Here is a 19,934-nt window from a genome sequence, read left to right on the forward strand (position 1 = left end):
GAATTCAGAGCTAGAACAAAGCAGAATGCAGAGAGATCAGACTGTGGAGTGCAAAAACATGGCAGGGCAGGGACCAGTGGCACATCTGAATTCAGAGCTAGAACAAAGCAGAATGCAGAGAGATCAGACTGATGTTGTAAACATTCTGAGCACTATTGAAAACATGGTGAATCCTTTTGACCTATCCCTGGATGGAGACACTCTCTATCAAGTCTCCTCTGGCCAGCTGGCATCAGAAAACATTGCCACAGACTTAATACAGGCTAAACAGAGAGGTGAAGTGGCACTCACAGAATTCTTTGACAGACGGATCAGCACAGGAGAAAGGTCTTAGGTCTTGACCCAATTAAAAAAATAAAACTTAAAACAGTTAAAGACTCATGCCAAAGCACTACAACAAAAGTCAAAGGAAGAGAAATCACCCTGACAACTCACCGCAACTTGTTTGCAAGATTAATTATTGTGGGCAGTGTTAGGCAAATTAATATTGAAGAAATGCTCACTTACTGTTTGGGTCCTTTTCCACAGGCTCTCGCAAAACACTGACGGCTCCCCTGGCAAAACCAATAAAGCCAAGCTGATGCATGTCTTGCAGGAGGAGATCGGCCCGCCTGCTACTGTGAAAGACAGCCCCGATGGCTCAGTCTACATTTGGGATGCTATGGCTCTTGTGCAACAGCTAAAGCCTTTGCCAACATTTGGGCAATATGCTGACCACGTACTGAGGACACTAGTTCACTCAGCAAAAGAGATGAAGTCAACAGAGCTCCATTTTGTATGTGACACATATAACAACCAAAGTATCAAAAATGCTGAGCGAAGTAGACGGGCCGAGCAGGGCTACCAAAAAATAAAAATCTATGGTGACGAGCAGAGAACACCCAAGCAATGGAAAAAATTCCTGCAATGTGGGGAGAACAAAAACAACTTGCTTGAGTACTTCTTCCAACGCTGGACCACATCTGCAAAAAATATAATTGGAAATGTTACCATCATCACGACACATGGCCACAAGTGTCATGCAATCAAGCTAAATGACACTGTCCTTGATGTAACTGAAATCAAAGACCTTGAGACTACTCAAGAAGAGGCAGATACACGAATTCTGCTGCACGCCGCTTATGCATCCAAGTCCTGCAGTGACCTGGTGATTAGGAGTCCAGACACAGATGTTTTTGTGCTGGCTCTAGCATTTTGCCCACAAATAGACGGTCATCTGTACTTCCACACAGCCAAGGGAAGAGAAACACACATTACAGATATAAGCAAACTACACAGCCATCTTGGTGAGGACAAATGTCATGCCCTTGTAGGTCTGCATGCCTTTTCTGGATGTGATACTGTGAGTGCTCTGTATAAAGTTGGGAAAGCAAAAGCCTACAAAAAATTATGCTCAAAACCAGAGTACTTGCGTCTGTTCCAAGACCTAGGAGCTAGCTTCACCCCATCTTCAGACCTTTGTGAAGCACTGGAGGTCTTCACATGTCACCTGTATGAACAAGAAAACTGTAAAGAAGTGAACGTTGCAAGGGCCAAACATTTTAAGGCAGGAAAATGTTCAGAGAGGGACTTACCTCCAAATAAAGACTGCTTGCACAAACTTATTCAGCGTGCAAGTTATCAGGCTGCAGTACACCGCCAAAGCCTTGAGTGTATGCCGGATATTCCACCTCCAGTGAACCATGGGTGGAAAATGGCTGGAGATGGCTACGAAGTGGAGTGGATGTCACTGCCACCAGCTCCAGAGGCTGTACTGGCACTTGTACACTGTGGATGCCAAAAACACAGTGTGTACTAAGGGCAGATGTACATGCAAACAGCATGATCTACCATGTACAGACCTATGCCAGTGCTTAATGTGTGAGAACAGGCCAAGCACTGACTAGAGTGGTATTCTCTGGATGACGTTCACCTCTTGAGCTATTAGCTCTGTTTGTTTGAATAATGTTCCCCTCTTGAGCTATTAGCTCTGTTTAGTTAGTTATCAAACATATGTTAATTAAATGTTTTAATTCAATATTTTTTGCAATGTCTTTTTTCATGCATGCAACACTGACATAAGATTTACTTAACGACTGTCACTTACGTCAACAGTTCTACCACACATACCGCACATGTGCCAATTAAATAGCTATCTTGTCAATACAGCCTGCCAATTTTAAGTAAGTTAACAGGTACTGTAGAAAAAAATTATTCGTTCGTGTTAACAACAACTGCATTTTAACTTTATCACAGCCGTTTTTTGTACAAGGAGTTGTTCAAATAAAATGTAGTGCTACCTAAAGACAGTTTTAGCTCGACAAAAGCTAGCGACAAGCATTAGCCTATAGCGTCTACCAAGAATATAACGGCAATTGACAATTAACTAAGATTGCCGTTACATTGACAAAACACATTTGACCATCGCTGACTACTTAAATCAACATGCTATATAGCAAGATACATATATAATATATTAAAGATACTTACCTCCACAAAATCAATCCTCTTCGGCGATGTCCATACTCTGGTAGCCATGTCGGTGGCTAAAAAAAATGTTCGTGTTGTTGTTGTCCAACAGCTGATTCAGTATAGCCAAATCTGATTGGCTTGTAATATTCGTGAACAGATGTCAGTATTGTACTATGCTATTGGTAGATTGACATTGGCGACCACAGCGTTCACTATCCCACGGTGAAGACCTGTACCACCAAGAGTTATTAAAACTAATATTTCACGCGTTTCAATAAAATACTAGTGCTGTAAAATACTATAAAATACTGTTTGACTTAACGTCAGTGGCAACAAGTGGCATATTGCTAATAACAAATGTATCCTACTGAATAGTAAAAAACAAGTAATCCATCTCATTTTTCAAAATTGAACAGATACCGGCCATGCCGCAGGGCCAGCTTCCGCCACACAGCCCCCGGTAGAATGTGGTCATGATGGCTGGTGGAGCACATGATTTGCCAGCCTGGACTAGGACAGCCCAACTTTTCAAGGTAGGCTCTGCTTTTTTCTTTTTTTATCTCTGTTGGTTTATTCAGAGACAACAATAAGCAAACGAATTGCGATTGATAACTTTACTGTAAGGTTATACTATTATTTTCCAGCAATATAGGCTAGGCTACTAGCTTAGCTTGAGCAAAACAGCCATCACAATAACTAGCCTATTTTGGTAACAGCTAACGCCAACAGGATCACTGATGATAAAAAAACGAGTGTAATTGTGACTTAACCTATTTTCAAAAAGGAATAAATGGGTCATGTTTATTTTTTGTTGTTTCAGATTGACTATGGAGATGACTGAGGAAGACAGCCTGAATATCGATGGGAACAGTGGAATTAACACGACTTAATCTTTGTCTGGGATTGCACTTCTACAGCCAGGTTGTTGAATAAAAAAAATAATAAGACACTTATGTGTAAAGTTTTTTTTACCCCCTTGTGTTTGTAGCCTAGCTTATGTTTATCAGTTGAGCTGTTGGGAAAACGTTACGAACTTTAGCCTGGGTGAACCTATAACGAACCTGTTAGCAAATGTGTAGCAAACAGATTTTTCAGGATATATTAGCCCTAATTACCAATCACATTTCACATGTCAAATAAAGCCGGCTGATGTCTGATAAACGGTCCCATTACCACACACAATAAGCGGACCCGTATTGCATATGATAAACAGATCTGGAACACGCCAGTAACACAGACTACCATACGGAACTGGGCCAGTCTTAGCCCTTATTGGTACCAGATCCGTCAAACGGATCCAGACCAATTTTGGACCGATGTGCGTTTGGACGCCGGATCAGGTCCATTATGCAGATCCGTGCCGAACGTTGTGGTAGGTGTGGCCCAGTTCCGTCCCAGTGTATGTTTGCTATCTGGGCTGCCACTAAAAACAGTCTTACCTACTCCAAAGGACACTCGAGGCAAATTCCAGACAATCGATGTAAATGTCTGTGTTGATAGAATAGTGTAAGAAATACAACTACCCTCACATTGCGTTGCAATAGTTATACTTTGTTCCCTGAAGTTGGTAGTAGTCATTTTGCATCTCAGCCATGGACTGATATTACCAAGGCTACTACTAGGTATCCCCATTGGAGTGTGCTTTACTGTTTACTTTTTGGCGCAGTACTACTAACTGGAGCAAGTATAATTCCGCCGCTGCTAAGACACTAGTCCCTCAAAATGTAATGCGATCGTTGAAATGCAAGGATAGAATAATGTTAGAAATAAAACTATCAATACAGACATTTACATCGATAGTCTGGCGTTATAATTTATTTGCCTTGGGTGTACTTTGGAGTGGGTAAGACTGTTTTTAGTGGCAGGCTAGCACATACCGTTGACTTGCGCTAGCCTAGCACCTGCGAACTCTGCAATTAGAACGACTGGATGAAACGTGTTGAAAACGGTCTCCACTGATAAGTATCACACTTGCTTACTTGGAAATGAGGTCCTATGTCCAAAATCCTGAACCACCCCTTTAACTAACCCTTTGACTAAAACTAGACTAAAATGACGAGACTTTTAGTCGACTAAAACTTGACTAACAAAAATGATATTTGAATGACTAAATATGACAAAGACTAAAAAGGACATTTCGTCACAAGACTAAGACTAAGACTAAATTAAAAATAGGTGACAAAATTAACACTAGCTCTTTGTCCAGCCCCTGTTCTGTACGCAGGTAACAAAAATCTTTTTTCAACTGAGTGTCTTGTCGAGTATGTCTGTGTATTACAGGAAAAAATAAAGTAGCTGGACACTTTTTCATAATTACATTTCTTACAAAACTGAGAAGAGTATAGTGTAACCTGTCTTTAACTGATAACCAGTTCAATGCATTTAACATTTCAGAGACTCTTGTTCGGTATGAACAATTGAGCACAATATGTGCAGCTTTGTTCTGAACAACCTGTAACTTGTTGAGATTATTTTCTGATGTATTAGACCATACCACAGTACAGTAGTCCATCTGGGACAGAACTACAGCCTGCATTAATTGCTTAACTAAGCAGCCTGGCAAGTATTTTGAACGTTTGCAACAATCTCTAGCGTTTCGTTAGCCTGCCTGCTTCGGTCGGTGGGTAGGATATACTGAACTTGCAAGCGGGATATTCTTCCTACAGACAGTAGGAGCGGGCAAGAGAGTCTTCATTCGCCCTGTAACGAGTCATTTAACCATATACCGACTTACGAAGATGAGTAATTAACACGAAAACGTTGCCTGGTGTCCCTTTAAGCCTAGTCCTACACTAAAAGAGAACTCATTAAAAAAGCATTTAGTCGCTTATGCATTTCGCTAATACCAGGCTTTAATCTGCATATGGGAAAATGAAATGAAATGAAAACTAAAAGTTAAAGTACAATAACTAATGTAGGAAACAGCACCAGCAGCATTCTATAGTGCAGGAAACACCACCAGCAGCATCTTAAAACATCATGTTTTGCAAGCTGTGATAAACATTGTTAAGCCAAACTGTGATGAGGTCATCCCTTTATTTAGGCCCTGTCCACATTGAGCTGAATAAGTATATATCCATATCTGAGCTGAATAAATATCCATATCTGAGCAGAATAAATATATATCCATTTCTGAGGTGAAAATGATCTCGTCAACATTATTGTTTTTGTATTGTTTTTGTTGTTGGTGGGGTCTGGAACACCACATTTGTTTCAATATCATGACAAGTATGTCATTCTTATTTGTGCACCTCAGAGAGAGTTTTCAAAAAGTTTGGTTTGGGGTCTGGGAATATGCCGTTTTTAGTGTGGATAGTGTGATAATAGCGTGCATTCATATTGACCCGGCTTAATGTGGACAGGGCCTCACTTTATTTTGATAAATACTTAAAGGGACACAGGAGTGAGCGGGTCAGGTGCTGAGGGTCTGCCTGGATGCCTGATTGTCCTTCTGTATAGTATTTGTCCGATTTAGCATCAGCATCTTGACGATGGACACCTTGGTGGTGGTGCGGAAGGCACTAGAGGAGAAGTAGAAGATGATGGGGTCCAGGCAGGTGTTGAAGGTGCTGAGCAGCAGCGTGTAGTAGCGCCACTCAGGGCTACTGCCGGTCAGGAAGCCCACCAGATGCGCCGAGTTGTAGGGCAGGAAGCAGACCAAGAAGACGGTCAGCGTGCCCACGGCCATGCCGATGGCCTTGCGCTTGCGCTCTGGCGGGATGCACGGCTTGCTGTAGAGGATGCGGATGCAGGTGGCGTAGCAGAAGACGCAGATGAGCAGCGGCAGCACGAACAGCACCACGAAGAACACCAGCCGCACGGGGACCAGCACGCGCAGCTGCTCGCCACTGAAGTCCTCGTAACACTTGTCACGCGGGCGGCTGCTGTTGCCGGCCGCCTCGAGCAGGTGCTCGGTCACGAAGACGATGCTGCAGTGCGCCGAGGAGACCAGCCAGGCCAGCGCGGCCGTGCAGATGGCGTAGCGAGGCTTGTGCAGCTGCCGGTAGCGGATGGGGAAGGCCACGGCCAGGAAGCGGTCCACGCTGACCGCGGTCAGCAGGAGCGAGCTGGTGTAGATGGTGGTGAAAAACATGAAGGACATGAGCGAAGCAGAGGAACCGCGGCAGGTACCAGCTAGGGGCCCTGACCCGCATTACATCTTCAGCGGCAGGAAGAGGAGGAAGAGGAGGTCAGACGAGGTCAGGTTGAGCAGTAGGATGTCCGTGGGCGTGGGGTTGTCGCGGGCCTTCTGGCTGAACGCGTAAAATGCCAGGATGTTGGCGGGCAGGCCAATCAGAAACGTTAGGATGTAGGTGGCAAGGAGGACGTGGACATTAATGAGATCTGCCATAATGACTTGGGTGTTAGAGGGGACACTGCAACAAGGACAAGAATAAGAGTCAGTAACACCAGTTTAACCACACACTCAATAATACAACTTTAATTGTATTGGTCATTATAAAGAACACAGATATAGGTGGATATTTATGGTCAAACATGTATCTGTGTTCAAAAGGATCTGTTTGACTGACAAGGCAGAATATGTCAGATTCATATTTCTTAGTATTATGCACTTTTCCTCTGTCGCACGCACGTTATTTGATTTTCCAACACCGGCTTTGCAAATAACGATGTCCACAGACAAGGTAGAGTATGTTGCATGATTTTATGAAAGTATGATGTATTGCGACATCAGAAGCAAGTCAAATTTGTAGTTTCTTATGTCTCATTCCATCGAACTACAGATCCGCTACCCGATCTGGCAAACTTGCATAGTGCGGTTATAGCCGATAGAGGGTCGAATGCAGAAGTGCTGTTACGAGTTGATGAACCACTGGCACGATTTTGGAAACATTATTTTAAGGTACAAAAAACTCTGGTGTTGCTTTAATTTGTGGCTTGAAAAGATATCCACTTAACTGTCATATATGTATATTTGTAATAGACTCTCCTACCATTATCAAAGTCTGTTCTATAAAAGAGATCAGTGAGGAAGTCTAACTGTTTTTCCTTGTGGGGCTAATAATTAAAATACTCAGAACCCAATGCTATCATTTGACCATAAAAAAAACATTTGCTTTCAGTTATCAGATTACAGTAGAGAGCAAACCAGGCCATTATGATCACATTACAGACATAGTAACATAATTATGATGATATCAACAACACAAACCGCACAGCTATTGAGCATTTAATATGACACCGAACAAAAGAAGTCATGGATCCTCTACCATTTTATCTACATTTAGTGCCATGAGGTTGTATCTGTTCCCTTATTGGTTGAAAATCAGTTATTACTCACCTATAAAATCAACCCTCCTTTGTTTAATGAGCGAGCAGCGTGTTTTATATGGGAAGTGAAGGCGCCCAGGAGACTGGAATGAGAAAAGCACAAAGACTAGCCTGGGATGAAGGCTCTTTCTCCTCAATTCAATTAGACCCACTTGAGCACGAAGAGGGCGGTGTGGGGAGGCCGATGCCTGTCTGACAAAGTCCTGAAGCATTCTGACCTCAGATCCACACGCAGAGCTTTATCTCTTCAGCAAGGCGGAGGAGGATTTACATGGGGGTGTCGCGGAGAGAGTGCTGCCCTCTCCAATGAGCCGGCCACTGAGGACACTGTTGCAATGATGTCATGTCATGTCCGTGCTGCAGATGTTCCTGTCCAGCAGTGAACGGAAGTGGTCGAGCATCTCTATCTGAGCACATATAGATCTAGAGTACATATGGTGCTTGCTATGCAAAATAAAGTGGTTGCTATGCTAGTTGTTAAGCATAGTATACTCTTTTGATCCTGTGAGGGAAATTTGGTCTCTGCATTTATCCCAATCTGTGAATTAGTGAAACACACTCAGCACACAGTGAACACACAGTGAGGTGAAGCACACACTAATCCCGGCGCAGTGAGCTGCCTGCAACAACAGCGGCGCTCGGGGAGCAGTGAGGGGTTAGGTGCCTTGCTCAAGGGCACTTCAGCCGTGGTCTACAGGTCGGGGTTCGAACTGGCAACCCTCCGGTTACAAATCCGAAGCGCTAATCAGTAAGCCACGGCTGCCCCCTGTTGGGGGTCATCATGGGTTAACAATATTTCAGTTGTTGCTGGGGTAAATGAGATGGTTGTTAGGGTATTGACAAGGTACATCTGGTGGTTGCTATGCTAAAAGAAGCAGTTGCTCAGCTGGTTGCTAAGGTAATCATGTTGGTTGCTGGGCTGCAGATGGGAAACCCGGCTGAGGATGAGGACGGACCAGATTTAGCAGAAGCTGGAGACCAGCAGTGGCAGGACGAAGAAGACCACAAACAGCTCCAGTCGGATGGGCTGAACCAGTGCCAGCTGGAAAGTTGCCGTAACAGACCGCCGCCGCCGATGGAGACGAGCTGTTCGGCATGATCTCAATCACGTAGAGGTACGTGAAGTGAGACAAGCTCAGGATCCAGATGACGACGCTGGCCAGAATGCCGTGCAGGGGACGAACACACTGCCTGTACCAGATAGCGTAGGCCACACACAAGGTGCGGTCCACACTGGTTGCCATGAGCAGACCAGAGCTGTTGTAGATGGTGGAGTAGTAGACAAAGGTGGAGAGCAGGCAGAGGGCCTCAGGGAGGAGCCAGCGCATGTCCCATGCTGCCTCATACATCTTCAGAGGCAGGCAGAGGAGAAAAAGAAGGTCAGAGAGCAGGAGGATGTCGGTGGGCGAGGCCTTGGTGTGGATCTTGCGGCTGAAGGCGTAGAGAGCTAGGAGGTTTGCAGGAAGCCAGAGTATAAAGATGATTATATAGTAGGCCAGAATGAATGTCTCCATTATCACTGCTGTAGAAAAAAATATTTAATGTATCATGAACACATTGTGGGGTTTCTTTGACTAAACAAATATTGGTAACACTTTACTTGAAGGTATCTACATAAGAGTGACATGACTATCAACCCTAACACTAACCCTAACTTGTCATGACAAAAAACGAATGACACTTGACAGAAGCGAGTGACAGAAGCATTATGTCATAAACGTTTATGACTTGTTTATAATGTTTATGACACGTTCATGTGTCATGTCACTCTTATGTAGAGTTACAAGTGAAGTGTAACCTAAATATTAATAGATTTATGTCACTCTTATGTAGAGTTACAAGGGTTACACTTTACTTGACAGTGTTGACATAAGAGTGACATGACACTGTCATGAACGTGTTATAAAGAGGTCATAAACGTTTGTGACATAACGCTTCTGTTATAAAGTGACATTTGTTTTTTGTCATAACAAGTTAGGGTTAGGTTTAGAGTGAGGGTTGGGATTATAGGGTTAGAGGTTAGGATTAGCTTTAGGTTTCATGTGTCATGACAGTGTCATGTCACTCTTATGTCGATACTGTCAAGTAAAGTGTTACCGCAAGTAAAGTGTAACCCAAATATTAATAGATTTCTTATGTCATCCTGACACTGGACCACTGCCCCGCCCCTGCCTGATGCCTCCTTGCCTGTGCCTGTTGAGGTGTCCACGATCATGGAGGACAACAAGTATAAGTAACTCTTTTGATCCCGTGAGGGAAATTTGGTCTCTGCATTTATCCCAATCCGTGAATTACAGTAGTGAAACACACCCAGCACACATTGAGGTGAAGCACACACTAATCCCGGCGCAGTGAGTTGCCTGCAACAACAGCGGCGCTCAGGGAGCAGTGAGGGGTTAGGTGCCTTGCTCAGGGGCACTTCAGCCGTGCCTACTGGTCGGGGTTCGAAACGGCAACCCTCCGGTTACAAGTCCGAAGCTCTAACCAGTAGGCCACAGCTGCCCCAAACAACAAGGAGGCTGACATCCCCCCCCCCACAACTGTACTACCCCATCCCATCCATAGTGTCTATTTATTTACTTATACATAGCCATATTCTACTGCTCTTCATTCTGACTTATTCTTAATACTATTATAATGTTACTATTCTGCACTACAATGGTACTGTTACCACACTGCACATAGCTGTACATACTGTGTTTATATGGTTCAATCTAAATATCCATATTTATTCAGTTTTTCTGTAATATATTCTGTTAATACACTGCATATATTTATATTGCAATATATAATATTTATATAGTTTTTACATGCACATATCTGTACATGTTGTTCATATTACATAGTCATATTTATTTTTGCTCTTATAAGGTTACTGCTGATACACTGCACATTTTATTTTATACTACTCTAAACCACCTTCTGAAAACAACTGTACACTACTGTTTACTCTGCACTATATCTTCTGTCATGTCTATGCACCACCTACTTTGTATATCACATCGCACCTTTTCTGCTTTTTTGCACTTCTGGTTAGACGCTAACTGCATTTCGTTGTCTCTGTACTTGTACTCTGCACAATGACAATAAAGTTGAATCTAATCTAATCTAATCTAATCTAATCTAATATAAAACCCTGAAGAGCATCCAGACTATTCTTGTGCAAAGTTCCCCAATGGTGGAACAAGTTACCAATCACTAACACAACAGGGACATCCCTTTCTATCTTCAAGAATCTATGAACATCCACCTCTTTTGAAAGTACCTCCTCCCATAACATTTCCTCTCTCATAGCGCTTGCATTCACCCATTACTATCTCTTTTGATTACTTTTGTCTGGTTTGTAACTTCATTATTAGTCTGGTTGGCATTTACAGTTCTGTACTGTCATCCTCTGGTGATCTTGTATTGTTTGTAAAGGTGTTATTTATAGTTCCTTCAAGTTCTCCTTTTTTGCATCTTGAATGTCAGACCTCATTTATTTGTCGCTTTGCATAAAAACGTCAGCTAAATCAATATGATGTCATAAATTACAAGAGGCGGAGCCTTTACTTGCCCAGCCCTCCTCCCTTGGAATAATCTGCCCTCCTCTTTGTGAGAGGCTGACACCCATGCCACTCTACTTTGCTCCTCTTTTCTCTTTATCAATCCCCATAGTTGGTAGCCAAAGGCTCATTGCTTGTCACACAGCCTCTAGGAGAAAGGGCGGCTATCTCGCTCTACTCTCCACTGCCAAACATGTCTGTCCTCTGCCTCCTGCTTTGGGACGAACAATGTTTCTCCTCCCAAAACATAAAATGACTGTGCATCAATCATCATCCACACTAATAACTATCACTGCTATATAATATATTCATTTGACAAAACTAAAAAAACACAATGTAGTAAAATGAGCACACTATTTAGTAAAATGTGCACACAATGTACTAAATTGAGAGCACAATCAGTATTCACATGACAGGACTAGTATAACCTTAGGTAATTTATCTGGATTCCTTTACAAGATGTCAGAATTTTTACTGACACAGAAACGCACAGAACTGTCTGGAAAAATAAGATATTGTGAGATATCCCACTCAGACAGGGCTAAAATAAAAACAATGAAAAAATAACATTACTCCACCACCCTGTGTAAAACTAACCCCAGTACACATAGAGCCTGAGAGACCAACTCACAAATAAAATAATGAGTAGTGAAGTTACTTTGAATAAAATTGAAATGTCTTTAATGTCCCCAAGGAGCAATTTGGTTCACAACAGGTAGCCAACACATACACATTCGCACAAAAGCACATAAAAACATAATAAATAATCAAAGGGAGATATAAGTAAAGTAATCTAAGTACATTTTAAAGAACTAATACTAGCTTATAACTAATTATTTTTTTCAGCAATTAACACAGCACACAAACATAGACAAACAGATAGACCCAATTACTTACTTATTTACAGAACTCAATCTTCTGTTCTTCGTTCTGAAGGATCACAGTGTCAATCCAGAACCACTTCCCAATGGTTTAACAATTCAAGGTAGTTTCCATTTATTACGTAAGCCTCCGTCTGTCATTTCCACATTAATGTCAGACGGTCTTATATGTTATGTTGCACTGATGATTCCCCAGATAGCAAACATACACTGGGACGGAACTGGGCCACACCTACCACAACGTCCGGCACGGATCTGCATAATGGACCTGATCCGGCGTCCAAACGCACATCGGTCCACAATTGGTCTGGATCCGTTTGACGGATCTGGTACCAATAAGGGCTAAGACTGGCCCAGTTCCGTATGGTAGTCTGTGTTACTGACGTGTTCCAGATCTGCTTATCACATGCAATACGGGTCCGCTTAGTGTGTGTGGTACGGACCCGTTTATCAGAAATCAGCTGGCTTTATTTGACATGTGAAATGTGATTGGTAATTAATTATCCTGAAAAATCTGTTTGCTACACATTTGCTAACAGGTTCGTTATTCATCCAGGCTAAAGTTCGTAACGTTTTCCCGACAGCTCAACTGATAAACATAAGCTAGGCTACAAACACAAGAGGGGGATAAAAAAACTTTACACATAAGTGTCTTATTATTTTTTTATTCAACAACCTGGCTGTAGAAGTGCAATCCCAGACAAAGTTTCAGTCGTGTTAATTTCACTGTTCCCATCAATATTCAGGCTGTCTTCCTCAGTCATCTCCATGGTCAATCTGAAACAATACAAAAAAAACATAGCCATTTATTCCTTTTTGAAAATAGGTCCCAATTCCCAATTGCACTCGTTTTTCCTGTTGGCGTTATCACTGTTTTTTCCAAAATAGTTATAGATGGCTGTTTTGCTTAAGCTAAGCTAGTAGCCCATATTGCTGGAAAATAATAGTATAACCTTACAGTAAAGTTATCAATCGCTCGGTTGCTTGTTGTTGTCTCTGAATAAACCAACAGAGATAAAAAGCAGATAGCCTACCTTGAAAAGTTGGGCTGTCCTAGTCCAACCCCAGGCTGGCAAATCATGTCAAAAGATTGAGCAAACCAAAGATCCTTGATTAACGTTACTGCTTGGACTTCTGCATGCGTGGCAAGAATATGGGGTTCTCTCATAGCACTGTTAGATCTGACACAAACAACAATTGACTACTTTTACCACTGCTGGGTAATAATAAAAATAATGAAACGAACATATGATCAATATTGAGCCAACTATCTTCTTGTCCAGCCTTACTGTAGAAATGAAGTGGCCATGGGAACATAGTGCACCCCCATGGTTTCTAAATGTGTGCAATTCCAAAATACCTTTTTTTTCTTTAGCAGCCAGTTGACAATGAAGTAGGGAAAGGACAGTCAATTTAGCAGAATCAGCACCTTAATTAATATCATTACCACCTGAGTCTGCTGTGAAAAAATGGTCCTTCGGCTCATATCTGTATCACAGGTTTGGGCCAAATCAGTGTTTTGTATTTTAAACGCATCTCCTGACTTCCAGTTGAGTTGCGGAAATTGGACCTGGGACAAATCTGTAAACCGGTGATAAAACAGCATTGCTAGCAGAGCTGAAAGACCTGGCCCACAGTCAGATACCGTATGTCCGCTACAGGCGGATCTAAAGGCTTTTATGCGGATCCGGCCTAAAGGAAATTGCTATCTGGGTCTCCTCCCAAAGCATAAAGGGTCACCATCCACACTAATAACTGTTTATTACTGGGATTTGCATGAGTGCCAAGGTAGCTCTATAAAAGAGATATAGCTCTAGTGCCATGTGTGTAGGGACCCTGAGCAAGCTACTGACACAGTTTGGTGCTGTTTTGAACAATATTACTGGTTAGAAAATCCTATTTGGGAAGTGTTGGCTCACCGCCCTTAGCTAATCCACTGTTAGCCCTTTGGGGCTAGCGTATACCGGGACAGGCTCTGTAGTGGTTGATCAACGAAAAATACTGTCTCCACGGCTTATTTGATGTGTTCTAATGCAGAAAAAGACCCTGGGGTAAATTTTCGCTGGAGTTACACTTTAAGTAGGGAGTATCTGTACTTTAGGCTACTTGAGTTTTTATTTTTATTACTTTTACTTCACTACATTTTCATTAACAGCAGTAAGTAGAAAGTAGGCTAACATAATGTGCAAATGAAAACGTCACAGTTAGATATTTGCAACCACAAGATTGAGCAATGAATGCAGATATGTGACAGAGTTAGCAAATATAGCTAATACATAGCACATCAAGGCCTATGTAGGCTGTTGTGTAAGGAGCTGGATTAAATTAAAATTCGAAAACGCATGGGACTCATGAGCTGTAGCACTATCCTATTGCGTGCAGAGGGCACTGCCAATTGTGAGTTCCCAGATCCTACATCTTAATGGGGCTCTGGCTCGTCAGGCTATCATTATAAGCCTATAAAAGGAAGTGAAAATGAATTGGCAGCCATGCCTTTGCTCAGGCTTCAAAGACATTGTGTATGAAGTGTATGGCACAAAGTTAAGATGCTGCAGGAACTTAATAGCCAATCCAAAATTCTGACAGATTTATTTTCCATTAGAAGCATAGCAAAGGGAGGGGGTGGTCACCCCACTTGGCCTCAAAAGCTTTTACTACTTTGTACTTCTACTTTGAGTATGTAGCAGGATAGGTCTCCGCCCCTTTTTCGTCTTAATTGTTGACTAGCTGAAGACCATCTTGCTAATTACCAGTTGGCACCTGCCACCTTATATCTAGGCAGCTGACTGCATGTCTCCCGATTCTCCACCTGTTGCGGAGAACCTACTTTGTGGTAGTGGAGCAGCAGGCTGTTTGGGCTGGTGCTGTCCTGTTGGGTGTTTGAGGAACAATTCTGAGTATGTTTGTCTCGTGGTTCAGCCGTGAGTCATTTGCTCTGATTCGAGCCTTTGCTTAAGGCAGCCTCGTATCCAATTCAGAACTGTGGCCCCTCCTCCACACGCAGGAGACCACGGTACTTCAGCGAACCCGGAACTTGTGGTTGACCATCTTCAAGCTTGCTGCTCCCACGTCACCTGATTCTGTCGCCCTGTCTTCTACTGCTGATTATGTTTTATGTTTGCACTGTGTTTGTCCTCTTCTTGAGTGTTTGTGAGTGAATGCAACCCCCTCTCTGTGCATACGTGCAGGTCGTGACTGTCAGGTCCCAGGGACTAGATGTCCTCATTTGCACCTTTTTTTTTGTTATTTTCGGAAATTTCCAGATTTTCTCGGCTCATGTGTTTGAGTGACCTGTGAGTGTTAATGAATCAGAGTATTTAAGGAGTATGTGTTTGTTAGTGCCTTTGCTGAGTTCTTCTGTGTGCCACCTGTATCGTAAGTGTACTCCTGTTTTGAATACTCGTGAAAAAGACTTTTGGTTATCAATTTCTCCCTCTTTGAGGTGTTTTTTTTACTTAAAATTTTTGAATTCGAGACCCGGGTTCGAATCCCCGTGCGGGCCTGACTCGTGATAGAAGAATTCAGCCAACAAAGATGGACCAAGCAGAGAATATTCCTCTTCCTGACATGGAATCCACCATTCACCATTTGATGGCTGCAGTTCATAGACAGGAGGCTACCATGCAGCAACAGGAACAGGCATTGAACCATCATTGAATGCTCAGAGATGGACCGACATGGAACAATGCTAAGGGAGATTCTGCAAACCCTCCACAATCGATCTCCAGCTCCCCCGCCTGATCCTGCTCCTCTAGTCCCTTCACCCCTCCAGCACCCAGCCATGAGCCAAGACTGCCTACTCTAGAGAGGTATAGTGGAGACCCTGAAGAGTGTCGTGGCTTTCTGACTCCGTGTCGACTTACCTTTGATCTACAACCGGCCGCTTCCCCCTCAGACCACCGCTCCTAGATCTGCGCCAGGACAACCGGTCTGCAGCAGACTACGCTATCCAGCTCCGGACTCTGGCAGCTGAGAGTGGCTGGGGAGAACAGGCTCTGCAGGCAACCTTCTACCATGGCCTGGCAGACCGTATTGAGGATGAACTGGCATCGTGGGAAGAGGTGGAGGATCTGGAGTCACTGATCTCTCGAGTTATCTGTCTGGACAACCGTCTCCAGGAGCGATCCCGAGTCCCAAGAGGGCCCTTCTCAGAACCACTATCCTGTGCCAGCCGGGCTCCTCAGCTCTCTGAAGAGGTTCCGGAGCCAATGCAGCTCAGTGGAACAAGACTATCCCAGGCTGAACGTGACCGAAGGATGAGTAACAACTGTTGCCTGTATTGTGGGAAACCTGGGCATTTCCGCAATGCCTGCCCAGAGTTGGTGGGAAAAGCCAAACCCCGTCCAGCCGAAGGGGGTCTGTGACGGGGGTAACTTTGTCTCCTGAGTATCCGGGCTCAGCCATGGGAATCCTTTCCCGAGTGCCCCCTGAGTACCACAACTTGAGTGAGGTCTTTAGTAAGAAAAGAGCAACTACCCTTCCACCCCACAGACCTGTTGCCTGGTACCTGCCCCCCTAGGGGTCGCATTTCTCTCTGTCAGCTCCAGAACGAGTGGACCAGTATATCAAGGAGGCGCTGGCTTCTGGCTTCATCCGACCTTCGTGCTCTCCAGCGGGGGCGGGCTTCTTCTTCGTTGGCAAGAAGGACGGAGGTCTTCGGCCATGCATTGATTATCGTGGACTCAATAAGATAAATATAAGGAATTGCTATCCACTCCCCCTCATTGCTTCAGCCTTTGAGTTGCTCCATGGAGCCACTGTCTTTACCAAGCTAGATCTTCGCAATGCTTATCACCTTGTGCGTATTCATGAGGGGGACGAATGGAAGACGGCATTCATCACTCCTACAGGCCATTATGAATACCAGGTCATGCCTTTTGGACTCCAGCTGTGTTCCAAGTTCTGATCAATGACGTCCTACGGGACATGTTGAATAAGTTTGTCTTTGTTTACCTTGACGACATCTTAATCTTCTCTAAGGATCTCCGTCAACATGTCCAGCACGTCCATCTTGTCCTGAGTTGTCTGCTAAAGAACCACCTCTTCGTCAAACCTGAGAAATGTGAGTTCCATGTTTTTGAGGTGTCCTTCCTGGGCTTCATCATTTCTGAAGGGAAGATTCAGATGGATCCAAAGAAGGTGCAAGCTGTCGGGGACTGGTCTGTTCCTAGGTCAATTAAGGAAACGCAGAGTTTCTTGGGGTTCGCCAACAAAAAGTAATTTGTTCCTTCTGCTGTGTCTATCCTGAACCAAGGCATACTAAAATAACCCCCCCTTACTCATGCACCACCCAGTCAGGGTGATGATGAGAAGGATCAGTAACGAGAACTGCACTAGTATTTATTAATTTATATTTTTTAACTATTTATGTAACTACAATTTAACTTATATTGTCTGTTGCTGTGTGTTTTTATGTCGCCAGAGTGCCAAAGATAAATTTCCAGTGTATGTACATTCAGTGGACAATAAAGTTTTTATCTATCTATCTATCTATCTAACTTCTATCGGAAGCTCCATTGCTGCTCCCATCACTGCTTTAACTCGGAAGAGCAATACCCCTTTTTCCTGGTCTACTGAGGCTGACAGAGCCTTCAAGATCCTGAAGCGTCGTTTCACCACTGCACCCATCCTTTGCCAGCCCGACCCTGCCCGCCCATTTGTTGTCGAGGTAGATGCCTCAGATGTAGGAGTGGGGGCGGTGTTGTTCCAGAAGGCCGCTGATGGGAGACTTCATCCGTGTGCTTTTTTCTCCCGAAAACTGACTGCCACAGAGAGGAATTCTGACATTGGGAACTGGGAGCTCTTGGCCGTGAAGCTGGCTTTAGAAGAGTGACGACATTGGTTGGAAGGCGCCTCACACCCTTTTCTGGTGTGGACTGATCATAAGAACTTGGAATATATCCAACAGGCCAAGCGTCTGAATCCACGCAAGGCTCGGTGGGCCCTCTTTTTTAACCGCTTTGACTTCACCCTTTCCTACTGGGCAGCCGTGGCCCACTGGTTAGCACTCTGGACTTGTAACCGGAGGGTTGCCGGTTCGAGCCCCGACCAGTGGGCCGCGTGATAGTGACATTCAAGCTGACCAGGTGGCAAGCTGATTCCCAGGTGGTGGTTTCCCTTCACTGTCCTTTGTAATTGCTGTGTATCAAGTGTGTGTGTGTGTTCACCTTTGGTGTGCTGTGCCTGGATCCTACCCCTTGTTAGCATCTTGCTAGCCCTGGTGAGCCCACTCCCCTGTCCCTGTGTGCAGTAATAGTAGGCCTATAGGGCCTTGTGCAATGTTTGGGTGCAACCTGCTTGTATGTGTGTATCTTGTATATGATTAGTCTCTTGTGGCTGCATTCCTGTTTGTATTGTCTCTGTGCAGTCCACAATGGACCGGTTATTGTCATGTGTCAAATTGTTATTTTTATAGAACCATGTCTCCAGTCTCAGTGTTACGAACCTGTGTGCGCAAAAGGGTCTAAACTGACCAAAAGGTTTCTAAATTAGTTCCTGGGAGGGCCTACTATTAACATCCGAACATCTATCTCCGCCCTGCTACAAGTACTTAAGTATGTTTTATAATGGGTTACTGGCCATAAGTACTGTAAATAATAGATACTTAAGATTTTTAAGAGGTATTCTGACTAAGGTATTCAGAACAAGTATTTATTTTAGCATTATTTCAGATACAGGGCTCTCAAGTGTCACGCATTGAGCGTGACAGTCACTCATTTCAGTCTTTTGTCACGCTCTCCCGCCACACATTGTATTTCTCACGCAGAAAAACAATTTATATATTTAATATGCTGCGCGGCTTTCAAAATGTCTCTGGCCGCTCTCACTATGGAACCGGCAAGAATCAAAGCTGCCCCTGGAGTTGAGCCTGCCACTTTTCAGCCAATCAAAAATAACGAGAGGGGCTACACAATAGCCAATCAGAAAATAACTGTATTGTATCTGGGTAAGATTTAACGCAACAACCAATGAAAAACGCGTATCCTGGAATTGTTGAACGTGAATTATTGAACGTGAACCTTCTTCCAAGTTTCGTTCACCTTGGAGCTTCGAGCATCAGTTCATGGTTTCAGCACAGAGTAAGTCATCTTTTAATGTTACAACAAATCCACAACTTGTTTGACACAAACAATGACAACGTGACTGCTGCTATAGAGAATGTTTCCCAGATAATTAGCATCAGTTGTTCATGACTGTCTGTAACAGTCTCAGTTTCACAGCCTGTTCATTGACAACACTTGCTCAGAACAAGTAGCCTATGCCTAGTCATACTTTCGTTCACACGATGACTGACATATTGTCACATTCTAAACATCTCTCTCTCCAAATAGGCTTAATCATTTTATTAGCACTAAACAAATTAAAGTGTATTGCATAGCCTATTGTTATAGGTCACTTTTAAAATCACGTCATATTATATATAATTATATCCTGGCCATGGATGCATTAATCATTGCATCTGTATTCAAAAATGTTGGGTAAAAAGCAATTAAGCATCCCCTCATTCACCCTGAGAGGAAAGCCCCCTAAAAGGTCCAGGTTAGTGGATGATCAGAGGTGGTGAAAAGGCCCATTATTGAGTTGTCAGTGCCATGTGTCAAATCATTTCTTTTGCAAATCTGAGCAATTATAAATTATACTTTTGCCCCATTTTGACTTAGGAGGGCATTGCTCCTACATACTTTAGCCAATAATCAAACGTCTGCTCTCTTTTGGAAAGCTGAGACACTGTTGGAAAACTATTAGAATAACTGTGTGATGTACT

At 43.5% G+C, this 19,934-nt stretch overlaps 1 protein-coding gene, 1 long non-coding RNA gene and 1 pseudogene across 2 annotated transcripts; all 3 read right to left on the bottom strand.

Annotated features, from left to right (window-relative positions):
* Positions 1 to 588: 588 nt before the first annotated feature.
* LOC125306170 lies at positions 589 to 1,624 on the bottom strand. Its single transcript, XR_007195511.1, has 3 exons — positions 1,575 to 1,624; positions 1,070 to 1,489; positions 589 to 962 (listed from the first exon to the last, which is right to left on the bottom strand). It is a non-coding gene; the product is annotated as an uncharacterized LOC125306170 (long non-coding RNA).
* Positions 1,625 to 5,606: 3,982 nt separating this feature from the next.
* LOC125306211 (free fatty acid receptor 3-like) lies at positions 5,607 to 6,909 on the bottom strand. The gene is given in 1 exon segment (XM_048261435.1): positions 5,607 to 6,909. A coding segment is annotated over 1 exon segment (939 nt). The 5' UTR covers positions 6,803 to 6,909; the 3' UTR covers positions 5,607 to 5,863.
* A 1,695-nt stretch (positions 6,910 to 8,604) lies between these two features.
* Positions 8,605 to 9,257, bottom strand: LOC125305668 (annotated as a pseudogene).
* Between the last annotated feature and the right edge of the window lie 10,677 nt (positions 9,258 to 19,934).

Source organism: Alosa alosa, chromosome 13 (assembly GCF_017589495.1).
Source record: "Alosa alosa isolate M-15738 ecotype Scorff River chromosome 13, AALO_Geno_1.1, whole genome shotgun sequence".
Taxonomy (NCBI): Eukaryota; Metazoa; Chordata; class Actinopteri; order Clupeiformes; family Clupeidae; genus Alosa; species Alosa alosa.